At 33.4% G+C, this 19,054-nt stretch overlaps 1 protein-coding gene across 1 annotated transcript; it reads left to right on the top strand.

Moving 5' to 3' along the window:
* The first annotated feature begins 2,661 nt into the window (after positions 1-2,661).
* LOC131055922 (protein SRG1-like) lies at positions 2,662-5,887 on the top strand. Its single transcript, XM_059220912.1, has 4 exons — positions 2,662-2,931; positions 3,579-3,796; positions 4,744-5,068; positions 5,572-5,887. The coding sequence occupies exons 1-4, from the start codon at positions 2,662-2,664 to the stop codon at positions 5,818-5,820; spliced, it is 1,062 nt and encodes a 353-aa protein (XP_059076895.1). The 3' UTR covers positions 5,821-5,887.
* Positions 5,888-19,054: the final 13,167 nt, after the last annotated feature.

The raw sequence follows: 19,054 nt of genomic DNA on the forward strand, positions 1-19,054 counted from the left end.
TAGCCATATGAGTTTTATTTCCAAATTCTGTTCCATGCATATTTTATTCAGTTTTTTTTCTTTTCAGGACTCTGGTGGATATCTTGGTTGTTTCAGGTCTTGGGATCTCTTCTCTGAGTAGGATGTCTCTATTCTGGTTTTCGTTTCTATTTCCAGTCTTCTTATCATTTTAGCATTGTATTTATGCAACTGCACTGAGATAAAGTGCCATCATGCATTGTTTACTTGGGATCTTGCACATCTTGTGTCTTTTTGTACATGCACTATTGATAAAGTGTCATGAGAGGGTTGATGTTTGCCTTGTTTGCCATCTACCATTGTCCAGTGAGTGTTCCTTCCATGACACCATGTACTTTTCTCAGCACCTTTCATGTTCCTGGTTCTTCGTCATGCAGTTCTTCTTGGCTGTTCTTTTTAGTGTTCCTGTCCCTCTCCCTCTTCAGCATTATGGGGAGGTTTGTCCTGTTGGTTCTAATGCTTCCGTGGTTCGATTGATCAGTTCTTCAGGCTTTGGTGTTTTCATGCCATCTGTATCTTCGATTTCAGTTGTTTGCCTTGTTTGCCTTCTAATTTGAGTAGTGTCATTTGAGGGCACTCATATAGATTACAATCTTCTCTACTTGGTCATGTTCTATTTCAGTGGAGGTTCTTCAGATCAGCAGTTATTCTTCGACAGAGTTTGCAGGTTCTTCATACTTCAGTGGTGTTCTTTTCCATCTCTTTTTGGAGTAGAGTTTTGTTCCCACGTGGTTTTCTTTATTTCTCCAGTTCATAGAGATTTCATTGTATTTGGGTACCTGATCAGGCCTTGTTGTCAGGACCCATCTTTCATGCTTTCAGTAGCTGTTCTAGGTTTTAGCTTCTCCCTAAGTCTAGCTTAAGGGGGGGTGTTAGAGTATTCGGGTATTCACTTGATTAATTAAACAATATTTGTTTAATTATTTAAGTTCCCTTTATCTCTTTTACACTTAAGCTAACTTTAGGTGATTAATTATTATGTGCAAACCTAGGTTTTCCCTTTTAAGGTTTCTTGACCTATTAAAGGTTGAGTTCTTTCTTTTCATTGTATGAAGAAGGATTATTATTGACAATACATTTTTGGAGAATATTGTGCTCTCTCTTTTTGAGCATATTTTTCCTGTGTTTTTGTTCCTTCTATGATTTGCTTCCTTGCTTCTCCTTGTAACAGGTTTTTTAGCTTGCAGAGATTATTTGGGCTCTTGTGGTGTTGTATTTTCTCAACTCCAACATAAAATTCAAAGCTTTGTTAAAGTCCTACATATTCCACTAGTTTTTGTGAGTCGACTTGGTACATATTTCACATGACTAGTTGTTATTTCTTAGTATTTAATAGCATTCAAATGTATCATTTATACACCTAATAATATATAATTAATATCCAAAATTCTTACCCATTGAGAAGAGAACTATTCTAGGAACACTTCCTTTAGAGTATTGGAAGAAACCTAATTCTAGATCAAATCATTCTACGACATTTACATGATAGAAGAGTGCTAGACTCAATAATTTCCATGATTATTTAGCCAATCCAATTAAGGAGGCTAACTTGCGAAAATTTGGCCCTTGTGATTTAATAACTTAATGATGGTAATTTTCAATACGAATAGTCCTTGACAATTAGTGAAGATCATAGATCATGATGAAACACATCACATATATCCACTATTAGTAGGTCCATTTCTACGGGTTATAGGATTATAGATCACTTTTGTGTGTTAGTTTATCCTTGCTATGCTTGATGTTGATTTAAATGCACATGTATTTAATCTACAAAGATATGAAAGACTAATTTCACTTTGATGAGATTTATAGATAAAGAGTGCCATTTCCCAATACCTATGAAAGTGGAATTCAAAACTATATCAAATTATATTCTTTATCATTATTCTAAAAGCTAAATTTAGTCCTTTACATTTAATTTCCAAAAATAACACTTTAATTAAGTACATATCATTTTAAACTTAATTAATTTGAGTTAATTTACTTGTATTTATTTATTTATTTTAGTTGACCTTAATTATATGAGGGAAGGATTATTTTCCGAATCAAATATGGATGTATTGTTGTGACTTCGATAAATGAATGATTTTTTAAATTTTGGCATGACATGTTTAAAGAGATTGAAACATTCTAAATGAAATAAATATATGGAAAAAAATTGTTGACTTTGGTATGATTGCTTTGTGAACGAACAATTGATTTTTATATAGCTATTTATTATTATTATTATTTTTCAATACATCAACTTCGTCATATCTGAAAACCACTTCTTATGAAAGAAGTGCAATCGGTGCAGTTTTTCGTGAACAGATGATGTTTGCCTTTGAAGTTTGAAGCCAGTTGATTATCTTATTCGGAGCACAATAATGGTGTCCCGGTATTATATTATTGTTCAGTCATTTCATAATTTTTTCTAAAATTATTTTTTAATTTGATTTTGTTCAATGGGCATCTCATATTAAGCATTTTCCATATAGGAGAAACAGATTTCAAAAGCATATTTGTGAAATATGAAACGTGTATGGATCTGATTCAGTAGTACTGTGGGAGGATCCCTAACATACCGAGAGGCTAGCCCATTATAAACTCTCTGTCTAGGGGTGTAGAACAAACAGGCATCTGTTTAGATTGATAAGCATCATGTTTAATTCAGCCATCGTATTGGATCAATCTGATGGTACTTCAAAAAGATTTTCAATTCCCGTTGTTCAGGAATTGGCATCTCAGCATCTTCAAAGCCTTCCTCAAAGGTATATCAGGTCAGAGAAGGAGCGCCCAAGTGCATGTCCTACTAGTCATTTGGATATCCCTATAATTGATATGAACATGTTTTTGGGGGAATCAGATATCTGCAGGCAAAAGGAAATGGAAAAGATTGGAATTGCATGTAAAGAATGGGGATTTTTTCAGGTGGGTAGGACGAAATTGATTGTAAGTTATATAATAGACTTCGGCTTTTATGAAAGAGGTGAACTGCATACCAATAGATTTGTCTATCTGAAACAGGTTTGAAATACAACTCTCTGTTTATATTTTAGTTTGACTCCATTTTAGTGCCCTGGACTACTATTGAAGGCAGTTTCAGTGTCATTTCTTGTGGGCACTTTTAAAGAATACATCTTATTTTACCTTATAGTTAAAGAAGAGTTACATTAATCACACACCATGTGTAAGTGGGATGTCTCTCCTTAAGAAAGCCATAGTAGTGATGATAAGATTCATATCAGTGTATAGTATGTAGCAAATTTTAGAGAGAAAATAGAAACTACAGGAAATGCAATTGTTGTAAAAATTATATATGTGCCATGAGCTATGTACTAAAATGAATTTTTATCGAATGATCCCCTGTTTTTGTGGAGATGTAATGTTTTGATAAGAGCTTTCCTGACCGAATTCGCAGGAGTTGCTTGTGCATCCTTTGTAGGTTGTGGTCGTTGCTTATGTGATGTGATACATCAGTAACTTACAAGCTATTTATTATAATGTTACTAACTTGATTACTTGCTAAGATAGTATGCATGTCTCTGTAAGAGGCTGTGAATCATGGAATTCCTCAGTCTCTCCTGGACAGGATTAAGGGAATTATGAGAGAATTCATTCAACTACCATTGGAAGAAAAACTCAAGTATGAAGTGCAAGAGCGTGACGGCTATGGCCAGGCCTTCATTGCCTCAGATAACCAAAAACTGGACTGGGTAGATAGGATGTACTTGACCATTTTACCCACAGAGAATAGACAAATGAAATTTTGGCCAGAAAAGCCTGTGGACTTCAGGTACCTAAATGATTGTTAATTCAGATGGTTGTGAGTCCTTTAAGATCATGTACAATTTATTGTACGGAATGGTTAAAATCAGATTATTGCAAATTATATATGATAACTAGTGTAATTGCCATTTATGCCAAACCTATTTGGTAAATTTGTATCGATGTAAACTCCTAGCTCTATGCTTTAATAGGAAAAACTTAAACAATGTTCGCATTTAGAGGGTTATAGTTGGCCAAATCACAGTTTGAGTAAGTCCAATGGTGAAGTCATGTAATAGTATACCTCATAATGGAAATCACATGTTCACTCGGATCACCTAAAAGCTACCTTTACCTTTACACTTTCAAACTACTGGAGCAAAGGGAAATTCAAAGTGATTAATAGTTAGTTGGTCCTGTGTAACATGAAAATTTCAGCTTACAATACCATATTTTTCAAAACTTAGCATGTAATGTTGATGGAATTTATCAAATGCAATTGGATTCAATTCAATTCAGGTTAAGAAGAAGCTCTTATTTTCATCTTACTTTGATTTTACTTATTTATTCTGATAATGGATCACAGAAGGTGATCTGAAATGTTGATACAAAAAATAACACACACTCAAATCCAGAAACATTAATTCTAATACCTCTTATTTTCTTTAGAGATTTTTGACAGACCACCTCTTGACTTACTATACTAGACTTTATTTTCAATTTCATTATACTTTTTAGATATTTGTATATATTAATACTAATTTCAGTTCAATATTATAAGCCTCTTCTGTTATAACAAGTCTGAATGCCTATCCATTTGTATAGAAAATCTACCTTTTCAATTTTGTTTTCTCAGTCGGTTCACTCAAATCTGTCATGATATCTTGTCTTAAATTGAAGAATTTGCTTGCCATGATAACCTGTTCCTTTCCATTCATATTATTTAACAGCTGATTGCTTTGCCCATTCTTGCAGAGAGACCCTGGATCAATATGCTACTGAAATTCAGAAACTTTGCAATACAGTTTTGCGTCTTCTTTCTGAGAATATTGGCCTAAAATCAGATTATTTCATTAACATGCATGGGGAGATTTCCCTCTCAATTAGATGCAACTACTACCCACCTTGCCATAGACCAGATCTGGTTTTTGTCTTGTCTCCTCATTCAGATGGAGGTAGTTTAACAGTACTGCTGCAGGATGATGAGATAACGGGACTGCAGATCTGTAAGGATGGTGAATGGATTCCTGTTCAACCCATCCCAGGCGCGCTTGTTATCAATATTGGGGACATGCTTGAGGTATTAATAAGATAATATGAATGTTGTTATTTTTGAAAATAATTGTGTTTATTTTGTTTGTATTAATATTTTAGATCACACTTTATGATCTACAATGAGGAGAGATCTGAATAAAACAAGATATGACCTGAAACATTAATTCAAACAAAATAAATACAATTATATTATGAAACAATTAAACTCAATGCTCATGGATTTTGCAAACATGATGTTTACCAGGATAAGATGAATCTGGACAGTCTTTAGCTAAAATAGTCTGTGAGAACTATCAAAAAATAGTTACTTTTCAAAAAGATATATCTATAGGTATCTAGTTTTAAAATGATTTCTCCAAGCTTTGTAGTTTGTGTGATTGCCTTGTCTCTTCATGTATTAAGCAAAAGTCACTTCAATCCACCTTTATAATGTCTGAGACGTGGGCTTTAATAGGTATGGGTTAGTCTTGTGTCCTGTGAGCAATCAGCTCCAACTCAAATCTAATTTTTTGGTTGTGTTTATTTTAGGTGATGAGCAACGGAAAATATGAGAGCATTGAGCATCAGGCAGTCACCAATATGCACAAAGATCGAATCTCTGTTGCCATGTTCTATGCTCCAGGCAAGAATACAGAAGTGGGACCTGCCCCTGAGCTTATAGATGAGTTGCATCCATGCCATTACAGGAGATTCATCGTTGGTGATTATTTACAACATTTCTTGTCTAACAAGTTTGATAGGAAGAAGAAAATTGAATTTGCTAAGATTATGTCTTAGTTTTGATTTCAATTTTCAATTTAAGAACACATTTAATCGACCATGTATTTGAGCTTGTTAAGGTCTATTAGTGTCAGTAGGAGTTTTTGGAAAACGATGTGTAAATATAATTAATATCAATGTTTCAGACTGTACTTCCAAATAATAATAATATTGCAGAAAAACAATATATTTCTCTACTAATGTCAATTTTCAAATACAATCTGAAAATCGATGTTATAAATGCTTACTATCACCAAAAAAAACATCTAGAGAAACATTTCTCAGTCTTGAATGAAACACCGGCATCCTTCTGCTACGGCAAGAATTTCCTGACATCTCTGTAATCCACAAAGATTCTCATTGTAAGTAATTCAACTTTTGATGTTGATGCAGATTAATCTGATCTGCAGAGAAAACTCTGGCTGGAGCACAAAATCCATGAACCATGAACACTAAAATCAACAGAGAGTATACAAGATTCCACAAAGGAAAAGAAAAAAGAAGTAAATTTTTCATTTAGGGACTGAAAAACGGTATACACTCTGCAAAAATGGCATAAGCTTAGCTCGGCACAAAGTCTTTCCCCCTTCTTCCCTTTTCTGGTAGTTGCAACCCCATCTCCTCCCCACCACATCATAAACAACATTTCCCATTTCCATTAAAGAATTTGTAATAGGCATCCCCTTTATCCTCATTTTAATCCTCTGTTTTACTATTTTTTCTTCCAGGGGCTGGGCCTCCAAGGATATTTCATTTTGCATGATAATATCCTCAATTGAGAAATCTAGAACTCATTCAACAGATTGCGAGGGGTAAAAAGTATTTGGCGCCTGATCATTCATAGAGCAGCTCTGATTTCTCTAAACAAAATATTTTTCAGGCTTTCCTTTTTGGGTCTCCATTCCTGCAGCTTGATCAACCTCGTTTGAGATTCCAACAGAGATGGGTAATTTGATTTCTTGTGTCCCATTTGGTTGCAACTGAAGCATATGAATCATTCAAAATCCACACATCATGAGAGGATTGACTCTGAATAGACCAGACCACCGGGGTAGTCAAATCAACCAATTCACAAACCCTAGCGTGGTCGCCCTGAACCCAATCCCTTTGCGGGCTATCATACCTATATCTAGAAGATTCCCTATTTAGAACATTCCCAACAAATTTCTTCACTAGGAATTTTTCCGAGTAGTTGTTCAATTAAGATTAAACATTTTCATCGAGTTGTCAAGGTTTTTATAGTGATTTCCATTTCCTTTAGTTAGTAAACAACATTCAATCGTACTAAAACTTGCTTACTTTCTAGACAATTTATATACCCTCAGAGTAATAAAATCTAGATATTGTTATTTGCTGTTCTGGACAGCTGGACAGTTTAATGTTTCCTTTTCTTGACAGTCTTTTGACTGTTTATTTATAATTTTTATTGCATTCTTTTAATATATATATATAAAAAGGAGATTAGCCCCCCCCCAAAAAATCTATATATTTAACCTCCAAAATTCTCCCAGTTAAGATTTGATTTGTCATATTATAATTAAAAAAAGAAAGCGTTTCTTATCATTCTATACGTGGAGAGTAGCTTATTTATAGCTAATATAGTAACTCACAAAACTCATTCCAAACATACTTTTATCAATCTATTATGCGCAAAAAGGTATGTCATGTGAGTCCTTGACCCAACAAATTTCACCACAAGAAATTTTTCTTGATAATCATATAAAATCTATTCAACCAACAATTGAGGAAGAATAATCACGATAAGATTTGTTATCCAATTAAGAGGGCAATCGCAAGCAAGAGGGTTCAACATTTCCCTCCATTAGCAAGTTGTTGGGTTTTCATATTTGTCTCTACCTTCTTCAATTGAAATATAAATCTAACTTTGGTAAATAGTGTCTACTTTCTAATTGAGCTATATCCACTTCTTCCATTACTTTGGTGTGATAAAACCAATACATTTGACCTCCAAATTTCCATCAATTAGAATTTTATTTGCCAACTCATAATTAAAAAAGAGTATTTCTCCCCACCATAAGCTTTATGTCGTTCCACAAATAATTTTTTTTTAAACACATTAGAAGCTCATTCAACAATTAAGGACTCATATGCCACACTTTTTTATTATAATACATTTACAATAATAAGTGGAACGGGTTAATGAATTACTACATTGACTATAGATAAGTCACTCTTGCAACACCTCTATACAAGGCTCAAAGACTCAAAGACCATACTTTTTTGTAGCATAAATTTACATTAGTCACTACAACAATAGAAAATTCACATTGACTAAGATAAGTGATTGTTGCAAAACATTTGATTCAAATTCACAAGATCTAGAGTGGACTTCTAAGACCCCCTCTTCCACCTCAACTTAAGCAAGTACAAACTCTACACCTTCCAAATTCCATGAACCTAAGCCAAAAGATAGAGTAGCCTAATAATTAGAGCCATCCTGATTCAAATCTTCCAATTCAATGTCACTCTCCTCATCCACTAATACCCAAGTGAATATTCTCTATGTATCTTTGTGTATGCCTTACACAAGATTGACCAACTTTAAATGTCATAGTCAATAGCTAACAACTCTTTATATATATATATATATATATATATATATATATATACCTCATTATTCATGTGTTGAATAGAATGATCTTTCATAAATTAAATGACTAGATTTGTTCAGATTGATTGAAAAACAGGTTTTAAGGACCCGAAACCATTACAACATAGATAGAAAGAAAGCTGAGAAAATAAGAGTCCACATACAGAGTGACTGGTCAAAAGACCAGCGAACAGAAAGAACAGCTAAACAACAAAAAACAGCAAAGAAACCAAGGAGACACTACATAGCAATTTTCTTAAGCAAATCCTATGCCTTTATCACTAGCTCATCATAGGTCACCCCGACTGCTTTCAGCTCCTCCAAGTCCTTATTCACTTTCTTTTCCTTCCTGTTCCCATGGGTGCGGGTTCTGGGACCTGGGGCTTCCCCTGTTCCTTCAATGTCCATGTCAATTTCTTGGATTTCCTTTTCATCATCGAGCTTGCTGATGAGGGTATGGGTGTTGTTGGCTGAGATTTTCAGAATGCTGAGGCTCTGCTCCGCAATGTTCTTAAGGCACTCCTCTATCTTTTCCACTTTGGCGACTGTGTCCGAGAGCATTTTTTCACTAGTTTCCACCAGGGTTTTTCTGTCCTGTATCTCCTTTTCAAATTTCTCAAACCTAGGATTAAAGGCATCTCTGATGTCTTCCGCTTTAGCAATAGTGTTCTTTAGGTCCTCAATATAATTGGCCAAAGTGTTCCCCTCTCCAATGTTAATGGTCTCTAGGATCAAGACTCTGTTGCAGAGTTTTTTGTACTCATCCGTAGTTTTCTTATTCCCATCAATAAGCCATTCTATTATATCTAAAATTTGTTGTTTGATTGTTTCCATCACAATTTCCTAAAATATATATATTAAAATATATTATATCTAAGGAGTGTAATATTTACTATGAAGGAGAGAGTATTAAATTGATAGTTGCCAATTTCATTTTATTCTTTTCCATGTATCTTTATATTTAGAGTAGGAAAATGAATGTTTCCTCTAAAATAATAGGGGTTTATTTCAATGATGATTTGAATATTTATTATTTAATTCAATAATTTTTTTGTAATGAATTGGTAAATTTCTTCTTATAGAGACTTTATCAATTAAAAACGGTCTTGTTATTTTTGATATTATAGTTTCCAAACAAAATTCTATCACATCCTTCATTTTAGGAGAGTAAATACTAAATAAATTAATCAAACATAAATTAAAAAAAAAGTCTATGAGGGAATATTAATGAGACATGGGTGGTTGAAGAAAAGGGGACAAAAGGGACAAAAAATACTGTAGAGTATATGGAATGTAAGGATTAGATGACAAAGAGCTTGTAGATTTTGTATGGGAAACCATTTGTACCCATTAATGGGGTAAGATAGGTGTTACTGTGTAGTAGCATAGGAAGGCATGTATATCCTTCAAAGCATAAATGAAAAAAGTTTTTTTATTAGATGAGATCAAAGGTGAGAGTGTGTAGAGAGGAGAGGAAATAAGGAGTGCAACATAATATGGTAGCTACTTTAAAAACTCATTTTTGCCTCTATGTTATGGAAGATGCCAAGATTGAGCAAGTGTGTGTGCATAGGTCTTGTGATGCAGTGGAAATTGGGTTCACTAGTCTAAACTATCAATCAAAACCATTCACATTAAAATTAACATACATTATTCTTTAATCAATATGCCCAATTTCAGACCCTTGCGAGAGTTGGGCACTAGGTTTAATTACTAGCAATTGCACCTTAGTGTGCAATGGGCATGCCGAAGATGTGTGGAAGGTAAATCACAAAAAAAAAGGTCTATTTTTAGCATCCATTTGTGCAATACATGAAGTCCATTGAATTCTTTTTTTTTTTTTTTTGTAGGTAATGGGTCGAAGTCAATAAAGTGTACATACCCTACCCCCTTGTGGGATTTGAAATTGTGACCTCTTTTTCAAGATCACAAGCTCTCCACCACTAGGCCAACTTAGGTTATACAATTGAAAAATGATGTTGTTTGTGCAACAAAGGTTACAATGGATAAGAGATAGCTTCATGTGAATTATGCATCCACTTACAAAGATCTGGACAACTAAAAGAAAACCTTTGAAATAATAACATAATCAAGATCTATTACCAATAGGACCTTTGAAATAATAACATAATCAAGATCTATTACCAATAGGCTTATATTATTTTTTCAATATAGAGAGTGGGAGAGAGAGAGATACATAGGGACAAAATGAAGGAGAGATAGAGGGGGGAAGAGCGAGAGAGAAATGGGGTAAGGATATGGAGAGAGAGAGAGAGAGAGAGAGAGAGAGAGAGAGAGAGAGAGAGAGAGAGAGAGAGAGAGAGAGAGAGAGAGAGAGAGAGAGAGAGAGAGAGGTGGGGGCCATATAGAAAGATAAAGAGATACAAATATGAAGGTCTAGAAAGAGGGAGATATATACGGAAGGATTGAGAGAAATATGTCAAGAGATAAATGGGGATAGAGGAAGATAGAGGTAGATATATCTATGAAGAGAAAGAGAAATAGAGATATATGGGAAGATAAATGAAATAAGACATGAAGGTAGAGAAATAGAGAGGGGGATAGGGAGGGAGTGAGGCAAGGAGATATGGGTTGAGGAGGGTTGTTAACCTTTGAGGTGGACTAAAGGATGGAATAGATCTAATTATATTTCAATATTCTCACAATACAAGGATAACCACCCTTGAGATTGCAGTTTGCAAGCATTTCCACTAAATTCCTAATGTGGTTCACTATAAGGAATATGTCTTGAACCAAATATTAATGATATTATGGTGTATTGATATGGATTTGAATGATGTTTACATGCATTTATATGCTATCATTGATTTTTAATGTCAGTTTCTAGTGATTAATATTGTTTGTAGGACCTAAAGCAAGATTATACTATTAAGGGCATTACAATTGACAATTTTGTTATAAAGTTATATTTATAAATATAATGCATTTCTCATCTTAATTTAGATTTAATGTTTCAAGACTAAATTCAACTAAATCCCAAAAATGGACATTATAGAAATCATATTTGCATAGATTAATGGTGTGATATCAATTTGGTATTTTACTAACACAAGTTAAATAGATAATAGACATCTCAAGAATGGTATCACTTGACATATTATATATATTATTATTATTTAATATATGTATGCTAGTTATGTTTTGTTTTTATGCATTCTATCACATAATATCTATGATTTGCTATGTTGCTGCTTTTCAAAAATTAAATATATCATTCAATATTGTCTAACATAATCATTTTCTTTTTTAACTTTTTTTTAATGATAGATTATATAATATCAAAAGATCAAATATTATTAAATTTAAATAATATAATAATTAAAAAAAATTGCATTTGGAATCTGGATGGTGTTAGCCAATGCCATGGAATCTAGAAAGAAAAATATTGCTAATAAAAAAGAACAATTTTAAACAATATTTCTGCAACCACTTGTCGGCCTCCGCCATGAAAGAAGGGCTAAGAGGAACCATCATAATGCAAAATTCGTGCTCATTTAGGGCTTCGTCGCCATCCAAATCTCCTTCCTGCACCATTGCTTGTATGTCTGAATCTGTCAAAGATTCCATGCCTAAAACAACAGAATTTCTCTTTAGACTTTCAACGGTGATCAGGGCAAAGGCAGATATAGATGCGACAAAGTTAGTATACAAGGTAGAAACATAATCATTTGACCCCGAAGTTAGGGTTTTCGATCCCATTTTATCTTTGAATATAGATCTACGCCCTCTAGTAGCAAAGATACAGGTAGCTTAGGTAGGCATATTAAGATTGAGACCCGACATAAGTGCCAGTTCTTTAGCAAGGCACTTATATATTAAGATTGATTTTATATTTAATTTATATAATTTTATATTATAATTATCTTTACAATATTGTAAATAAGATATTATTTAACATAAATTGATTTATTTTTAATTGCATTAGAAGATTAAATTTATTAGATTTCCACAATCCATGATAGATTTTATGAGAAATTTTCTGGATTCAACTACGTAAATGATTTTTACATCAACATTTCTGGTCACACTACATGAACCATCATTAGATGTAAGAGAGCAACTACATGAGAAAAATGAAAGTAAGTAGACTTAGTTTGATTGAATAGATGACATGGAAAGATGAGGAGCACAAAGTTCAAAATCAAAGGAAATAAAAGAAATAAGAAAAAGAAAACCATAAATTAAAAGAAAGAAAAAAAGTTTAGAAGTAATAGTTAAAAGGGGGGAATAATTGAAAGGGAGAAAATAAAAGGGAAATGAACAAAGAAAGGAAATAAAAAGCTAAATGCTAAACAATTTGATAGTTTACATAGTGTGCCCTAAAACGTTGATGCAAAATCTTTTAAACAATTGAATCCAAAACAAATCTCATACAATGCATCAAAATATTTTGTGTTTCTTTTATGGAATATATTTAATGTCTCAAATAGCATGTGAAATTTATGGAAAAATCAGTTTTTAAAGAGGAAAATAGATAATTTCATCTCTTAATATCAAAATAATCTATTGCATAACCTTATATGTGACTATCTCAGTTCTACAATCACACGTACCTTCTTACTTATATATATCTTTCAATCTATTTTTAAGGTGTAATACCTTCTTACTTATATATTTATACATATTCCCATGTTGTGCAAACACACACACACACACACACACACACACACACACACACACACACACACACACACACACACACACACACACACACACGAGATAAAGAGGGAGAGGCAGAGATGAAAGGGTATAGAGATATAGAGGGAGATGGAGACAGAGAGAGACATAGATGGTAATATAGAGTGATAGATAGATCTAGATAGAGATATAAGGAGATATAGCGAGAGGGGGAGAGGGAGAGGGAGAGATAAATAGATACATGGTAAATAGAAAGAGATATATAAGGAGATATAGATAGAGGGGGAAGAGGGACACACAGATAGAAAGACATACAAATAGAATTTTAGACAAATAGAGATAAGTAGAGATAGATATAGGTTGGGGGGATAGAGAGAGATATAGAGTTATATAGGAAGAGAAAGAGAAAGATAGAGATATACAGGAAGAGAAAGGGAGAGAGTGGTAAGTATAGAAATATAGATAGGGGATAGAGAGGTAATGAGGGAGGGAGAGAGAGATGTAGCTCTCTCTCTCTCTTGATACAAAGTGATGTAGATAGATAAAAAGGGATAGGAAAAGAGATAGAGAGATAGAGGTGGAGAAAGGTATGGATAGAAAGAGATAGAGAGAGGAATGTGATGGATACGATGAGAGAAATAGAGATAGAGAGAGAGAGAGAGAGAGAGAGAGAGAGAGAGAGAGAGAGAGAGAGAGAGAGAGAGAGAGAGAGAGAGAGAGAGAGAGAGAGAGAGAGAGAGAGAGAGAGATAATTAGAGAGAGAGAGAGAGATGGGGAGATAAAATGGAAGATAGAAATAGACAGGGAAAGAGTGGGAGAGAAGGAAGGTGACATAAAAGTAATAGAGAGAGGGAGAGAGATAAGGAGGGGGGAAAGGTACAAAGATAGAAATAAAGAGCTGGGGAGGGAGAAATGGGATGTGTGTCCATATGAGTGAGAGAGATATGGAAAAAGAGAGATGGAGAGGGGGGAAGAGAAATAGAGAGAGGAAAAAGAAGTAAAAAGACATAGAAAGAGGGAGTGGTGGAGGCATAGAAAGATTACACCATTAATTCGAATATTTAGAAATATGATAAAATAAATAAGATAAATAATAATAAAATAAATAGTTTTCAAATAATATCATAATCACTAGATATTATATAATAGAGAACAATAAATAAAATCATTTTTTTAAAGGGTAAACGCTTTTGACTAGGAGCTATGAAAGTGAGGTCGTAAATGAGGGACATTAGATGAGAATTCAACAATAACACTCCAAAAGGACAATAACCACAACACCACAATTTAACCATTACATTTTGTCAATAACAACAGTAACTATAATGATAATATTAATTATATATAAATAGTTGTACAAGTGTACATACTATTATATATTTATTATATTTATTTGTTAATTTAATTTGATTATAATAATTGTATATTTGTATTTAATAATTTTTATTTTAAAATATAACATCTAATAATGTAATTCATATATGAAATATTTCATATAATAATAAGTATAGTAATAATATATAATTGAATTTTTACTATATAAAATAAATTAACTAGTATGCATTAATTATGTATTGTATTATATTATATGAAACATATATTATATTTAATTGTAATAATTTCTAATATAAATATAATATAGTATAATAATAAATATAGTCATAATATTTAAAAAAAAAAAAAAAAACTTAATTCCGTTATATAAAAATTTAAAAATATAATCATAATATTCTTTTAAAAATAAATATAACTTAATTCTTTTATATAAAATAAAAATTAAATTAAAATGAAAATGAAAAATAATTAAATATGCAATCAAAGTCATGAATGCCATATTTCGATGATTAATTAATTTCAAGAAATTCACAAAGATGCTTTCCTTAAATATTTGATGCCTCCCACGTATGTCCCATCCACATATTAATATTATACTGACATCTAAAAAGATCAGATTTTCCCGTTTCCGAGGGCAAGTTGGATTATTTTGAAAGTTATTCAGGCTATTTTGATCACGGGCGTCAGTCTAAAACCTGCCGGTTTGTGTCCTCTTAAATATTAGACTCTCATATAGTAGGTGAAAGCAGTTGGAAACGTACGAAAAAGCAATCGAAAACACAAAAAAACCAATGAACGGACGCAATGCGTATGCAACAACAATGGTAGATATCTTCTGACAGGTTGCGCATCTCAAATGTGTCCGCCATTTAGGTTTTCCAAAAGAGTAAAAACGATGAACGGACGAGATCTGTTTCATGGTCTTGCACGCCTCTCTAGAATTTGAGACCATTGGATTTTCAAGTGAAGGTTTTTTTTGTCATAGGGAATGCCTTTGGCATAATTATCCTTTTGTGATTGATTGATTAGATATAAGTAGAGATTGAAAATGAAAGTATTACATGTACAGATGCAAATTTGACAATAATCAACATAAATAGTAAGCTACATAATGGATATGCAAGTTCTATAGATAGATTTGGAAATGGAATTCAAAAAGGAAATTGTGTCTACAATTTGAGCTTGAAGGTGTTGGTCTATGTGGTTAGGCACCATTGATGCAAAGATACAAATTTTATGATGAAATTTTAGATAGGGATACCCTACAGATCATCTCCTTAATATTTTGTCAAACAAGTGTCAGTCACTATGACTGATTGATAGTGACCAGGATTTTTGGCTTCTTCAAAATCTGAATTTATTTCCCTTAGTTTGCACTTCACAAATTTGTAATCCAAATGTGCCAGATCTGAATCCTACATGCAAAAGAGAGAGAAGGTGTTGGGTTGTATAGGGGCTTGCCTCAGTCAAACCCTGGGTAAGTGTTAACCTCCACTACAACAATGGTGATTAGATAAAGAGAGCTTACTTGTACAATGCAAAGGCTAAATCTAAAGTAAAATGTCAAATCAATACTTGATTATACCTCAAACTTGATAATGATGGTGATGTAATACTCTTTAAATAGGACCCTCAAGGGTTGATGCAACAACATGACATGAAAAGACAAGATCAATCATGAAAAGATACTTACATGAACATTTTTGTAACTTGTTGCTCCATAATGCTCAGATCTAAAGAAATTTGCTCATAATGATTGTTTTAGGAAGTGATTAGGATTGTGTAAAATGAAAATAAATTAGGAAGGATTCTCTTATATAGGGTTCTTAAGGTATTTCGTCAATTAGGGAAACCTCCAGTGGTCATATTCAAATATCATAATCAAATAACAACTAGTGGGAATTGACACACTAACGAATTCAAATTTGGGCTCAATTTTGGGGGGCTATGGTGCCTAGCACCCTAGTTCCCTAGTCCACCTCAACTATAGTGCCTAGTGTCGTATTCCACTTAGAAAGGGGTAGGACAAAGGCAAGTTTGGCATGAATAGGATTAGAGAATAAAATCTAATCACTTCATGAACACATGACTAGAATTTGGCGATAAAGGGGCCATAAACAGGCTTGAAAAGAGCTATGAGAAGACACACTAAGGTAAGGGCACAAAAGGAAGAGTGAAATTATAAGGATGTACAAATTATGACACTCCATTTATCTCCCACTTTAGTGGGAGTATGTACTTACACTCATACACATGAAAAAGTAGAAGAGAGAGAGAGAGAGAGGATACCAAAAGATAAGATGTCACTAAGTTCAACAGAACAAGCCCCTAAGCTTAGGATCTTAACTCACACAACCACATACAAGGAAGTCCACACAAAACAAAGCAAAAAAAAAGAAAATCCAACAAAAGGGGAAAAAGGAAAATAAAGGCAAACAAAATGACACACTAAAGGGGTTAGTATTATACACAAAGGCTCTAATTGAACTAGTTGAAGAGACCTCAAAAATAAAAATGTCTCAACTACTAATATCAATATCATTCTTAGAATGTTATTTCAAAAGCACAAGTAGTCCTATATAAAGAGAAAGAGCATACACAAATTGATGAGACAAGAAGCCATGATCCTACAACTAGCAAGGTGAGCTATGCTATGGGTTCATGGGGAATCATGAATGCTATAGACCAACATGGTGTGTTATGTTGGGTGATTCATGTTAGAGGAATGGATTCTATTGGCAAGCAAGTTGTGTTATGTTGTTTGTTTCGTAGGAAAGCAATGAGAGTCAAACAAGTTTAGCAAGGTACAATATGCTAGTTGACTCACACTAAGGAAAATTACAAAGAAAAACCTTTTGTTTGCTAAATAATTTAAAAAATCGATTACATCATGGGTGTTGTAGTGCACACCAAACACAAAGATTACAAAACAAAGCCTCATCTTGCAAAGTAATCTAAAACCACATCTGCAAAATTGGTGTTGCAGTGTTCACCAAGCAAAATTTGATATGAGATTGCAAGATGGGTGTTGTAGTGACACCAAGCACAAACAACTAGGAGGCCTCATATGCACCCCCTTAAGATTTAAAAATAAATCCACATTGATATCTTAAGGAAGATAGAGATCCACATCAAGGACAAACACCCTTACCACCAAGGATATATCCTTTAAGAAAAATGCATGCATTCCAAACTAGAAAGAGTACAATTTCCATGCTAGGAAGGGGTAGTTGTAAAAGAGATATCTTACAACAAGTGTAAAGGAATCCTTTTAAGCATAATTGACTATCAATGGGGAGGAAGAGATATTTGTTAAAAAATATCTACCTCCAAGAGGAGATCTTTAATAAAGATGATATTTTCAACTAAAAAGGGAAGAAGACCAAGGATACACACCTTCCCTATTGCTAGGGAAGAGATTATTGATGAGGGAGCACACACTTTTAGCACCAAGAAGAAATTATTTACAAAAATACATATGCTTTCAAAAAAGGAAGATGTCTTAATCAATGATATACACCTCCAAGGAAGGAGAAAATTTGCATGAAGAACAAACAATTCTATGTAAGAAAGGATTTCATTGCAAAGTTAAACAGGTCGAAGAACCACATCCCAACCACTGCTCAACCTACTTGAGAGAACCTCAAATGATTCTTTGATAACTCTCAACTACCAGAGGCGAGTTTCTTATTAATAAGAGCACCTGCAAGAGATATAGCACATGCATAAACTCTAGCGGTTGAAGTGGAGGATGCCCTAAGGCTTGCCAGAAAAATCAAGAAGGATCCTCATTAGTTACCATAGATCCTATGGTACAAAAGTTAGCTAATGAGTTGCTTGTTTTGAAAAAGAAAATTTCTCAAGGTACGTTCTCAACACCATATAAAGATATCCCATGGAGAACATATCCAAATCCTACTACAAACTATGCTCCAAAGAATCAATCCAAGTTACCTCCTCCAGTAGAGAGGATTTCCCTTGAATCTCCTCCATAGAACTCAACAGTGGGGTACTTTGAGACTGACCAAAATGAAACTTTGTCTTCCAAATTTCACATGAAGGATATTGTTTCACTTTATCAAGAAGAAGAAGAAGATGCAACTGACGAATCTACTATTTGGTAAATGCATTATGAGGATCACGAATAATCTAAGGAAACCAATGGTAAAGATTTTTTTGTTCTTACTCGTTCCCAAACAACTTGAATTCCCTAAAGATGATGAAGTGAAAACAAAGGATGGTGTTAAATTACCTATTTTTATTGTAAAAACAAGGATACAATTGCTAGTCTTCTCAAAGGACACAAAAATGAATAAACAAGTAAGTACCCATGATCCTTTGTGGTTTCTTCAAATGTGCCAAGACCAAGTGCTCCAAATCCCAAGCCCCAGACATATAATTTAGTATCTTCTTCATCTAATTCTTTTCAAGATTTTTCTATAATTGACCATGCTAAGAAGACTAAAATTCAGATGTCTAAGGTATAATACCTACAAGCCAACCCAAATCAATTTGATAGGTTGGGTAAGTTTGTTAAAGATAAGGATACAGTTTATCCTATTCCAAGTTCTTCCTAGAGTATACCTGTTGCCCCTAAGCCCAATAATTTTCTAAATAAACTTTTCACAATTCCTTCATCCATCCTAG

The sequence above is a fragment of the Cryptomeria japonica genome, chromosome 5 (assembly GCF_030272615.1).
Source record: "Cryptomeria japonica chromosome 5, Sugi_1.0, whole genome shotgun sequence".
In the NCBI taxonomy this organism is placed as follows: domain Eukaryota; kingdom Viridiplantae; phylum Streptophyta; class Pinopsida; order Cupressales; family Cupressaceae; genus Cryptomeria; species Cryptomeria japonica.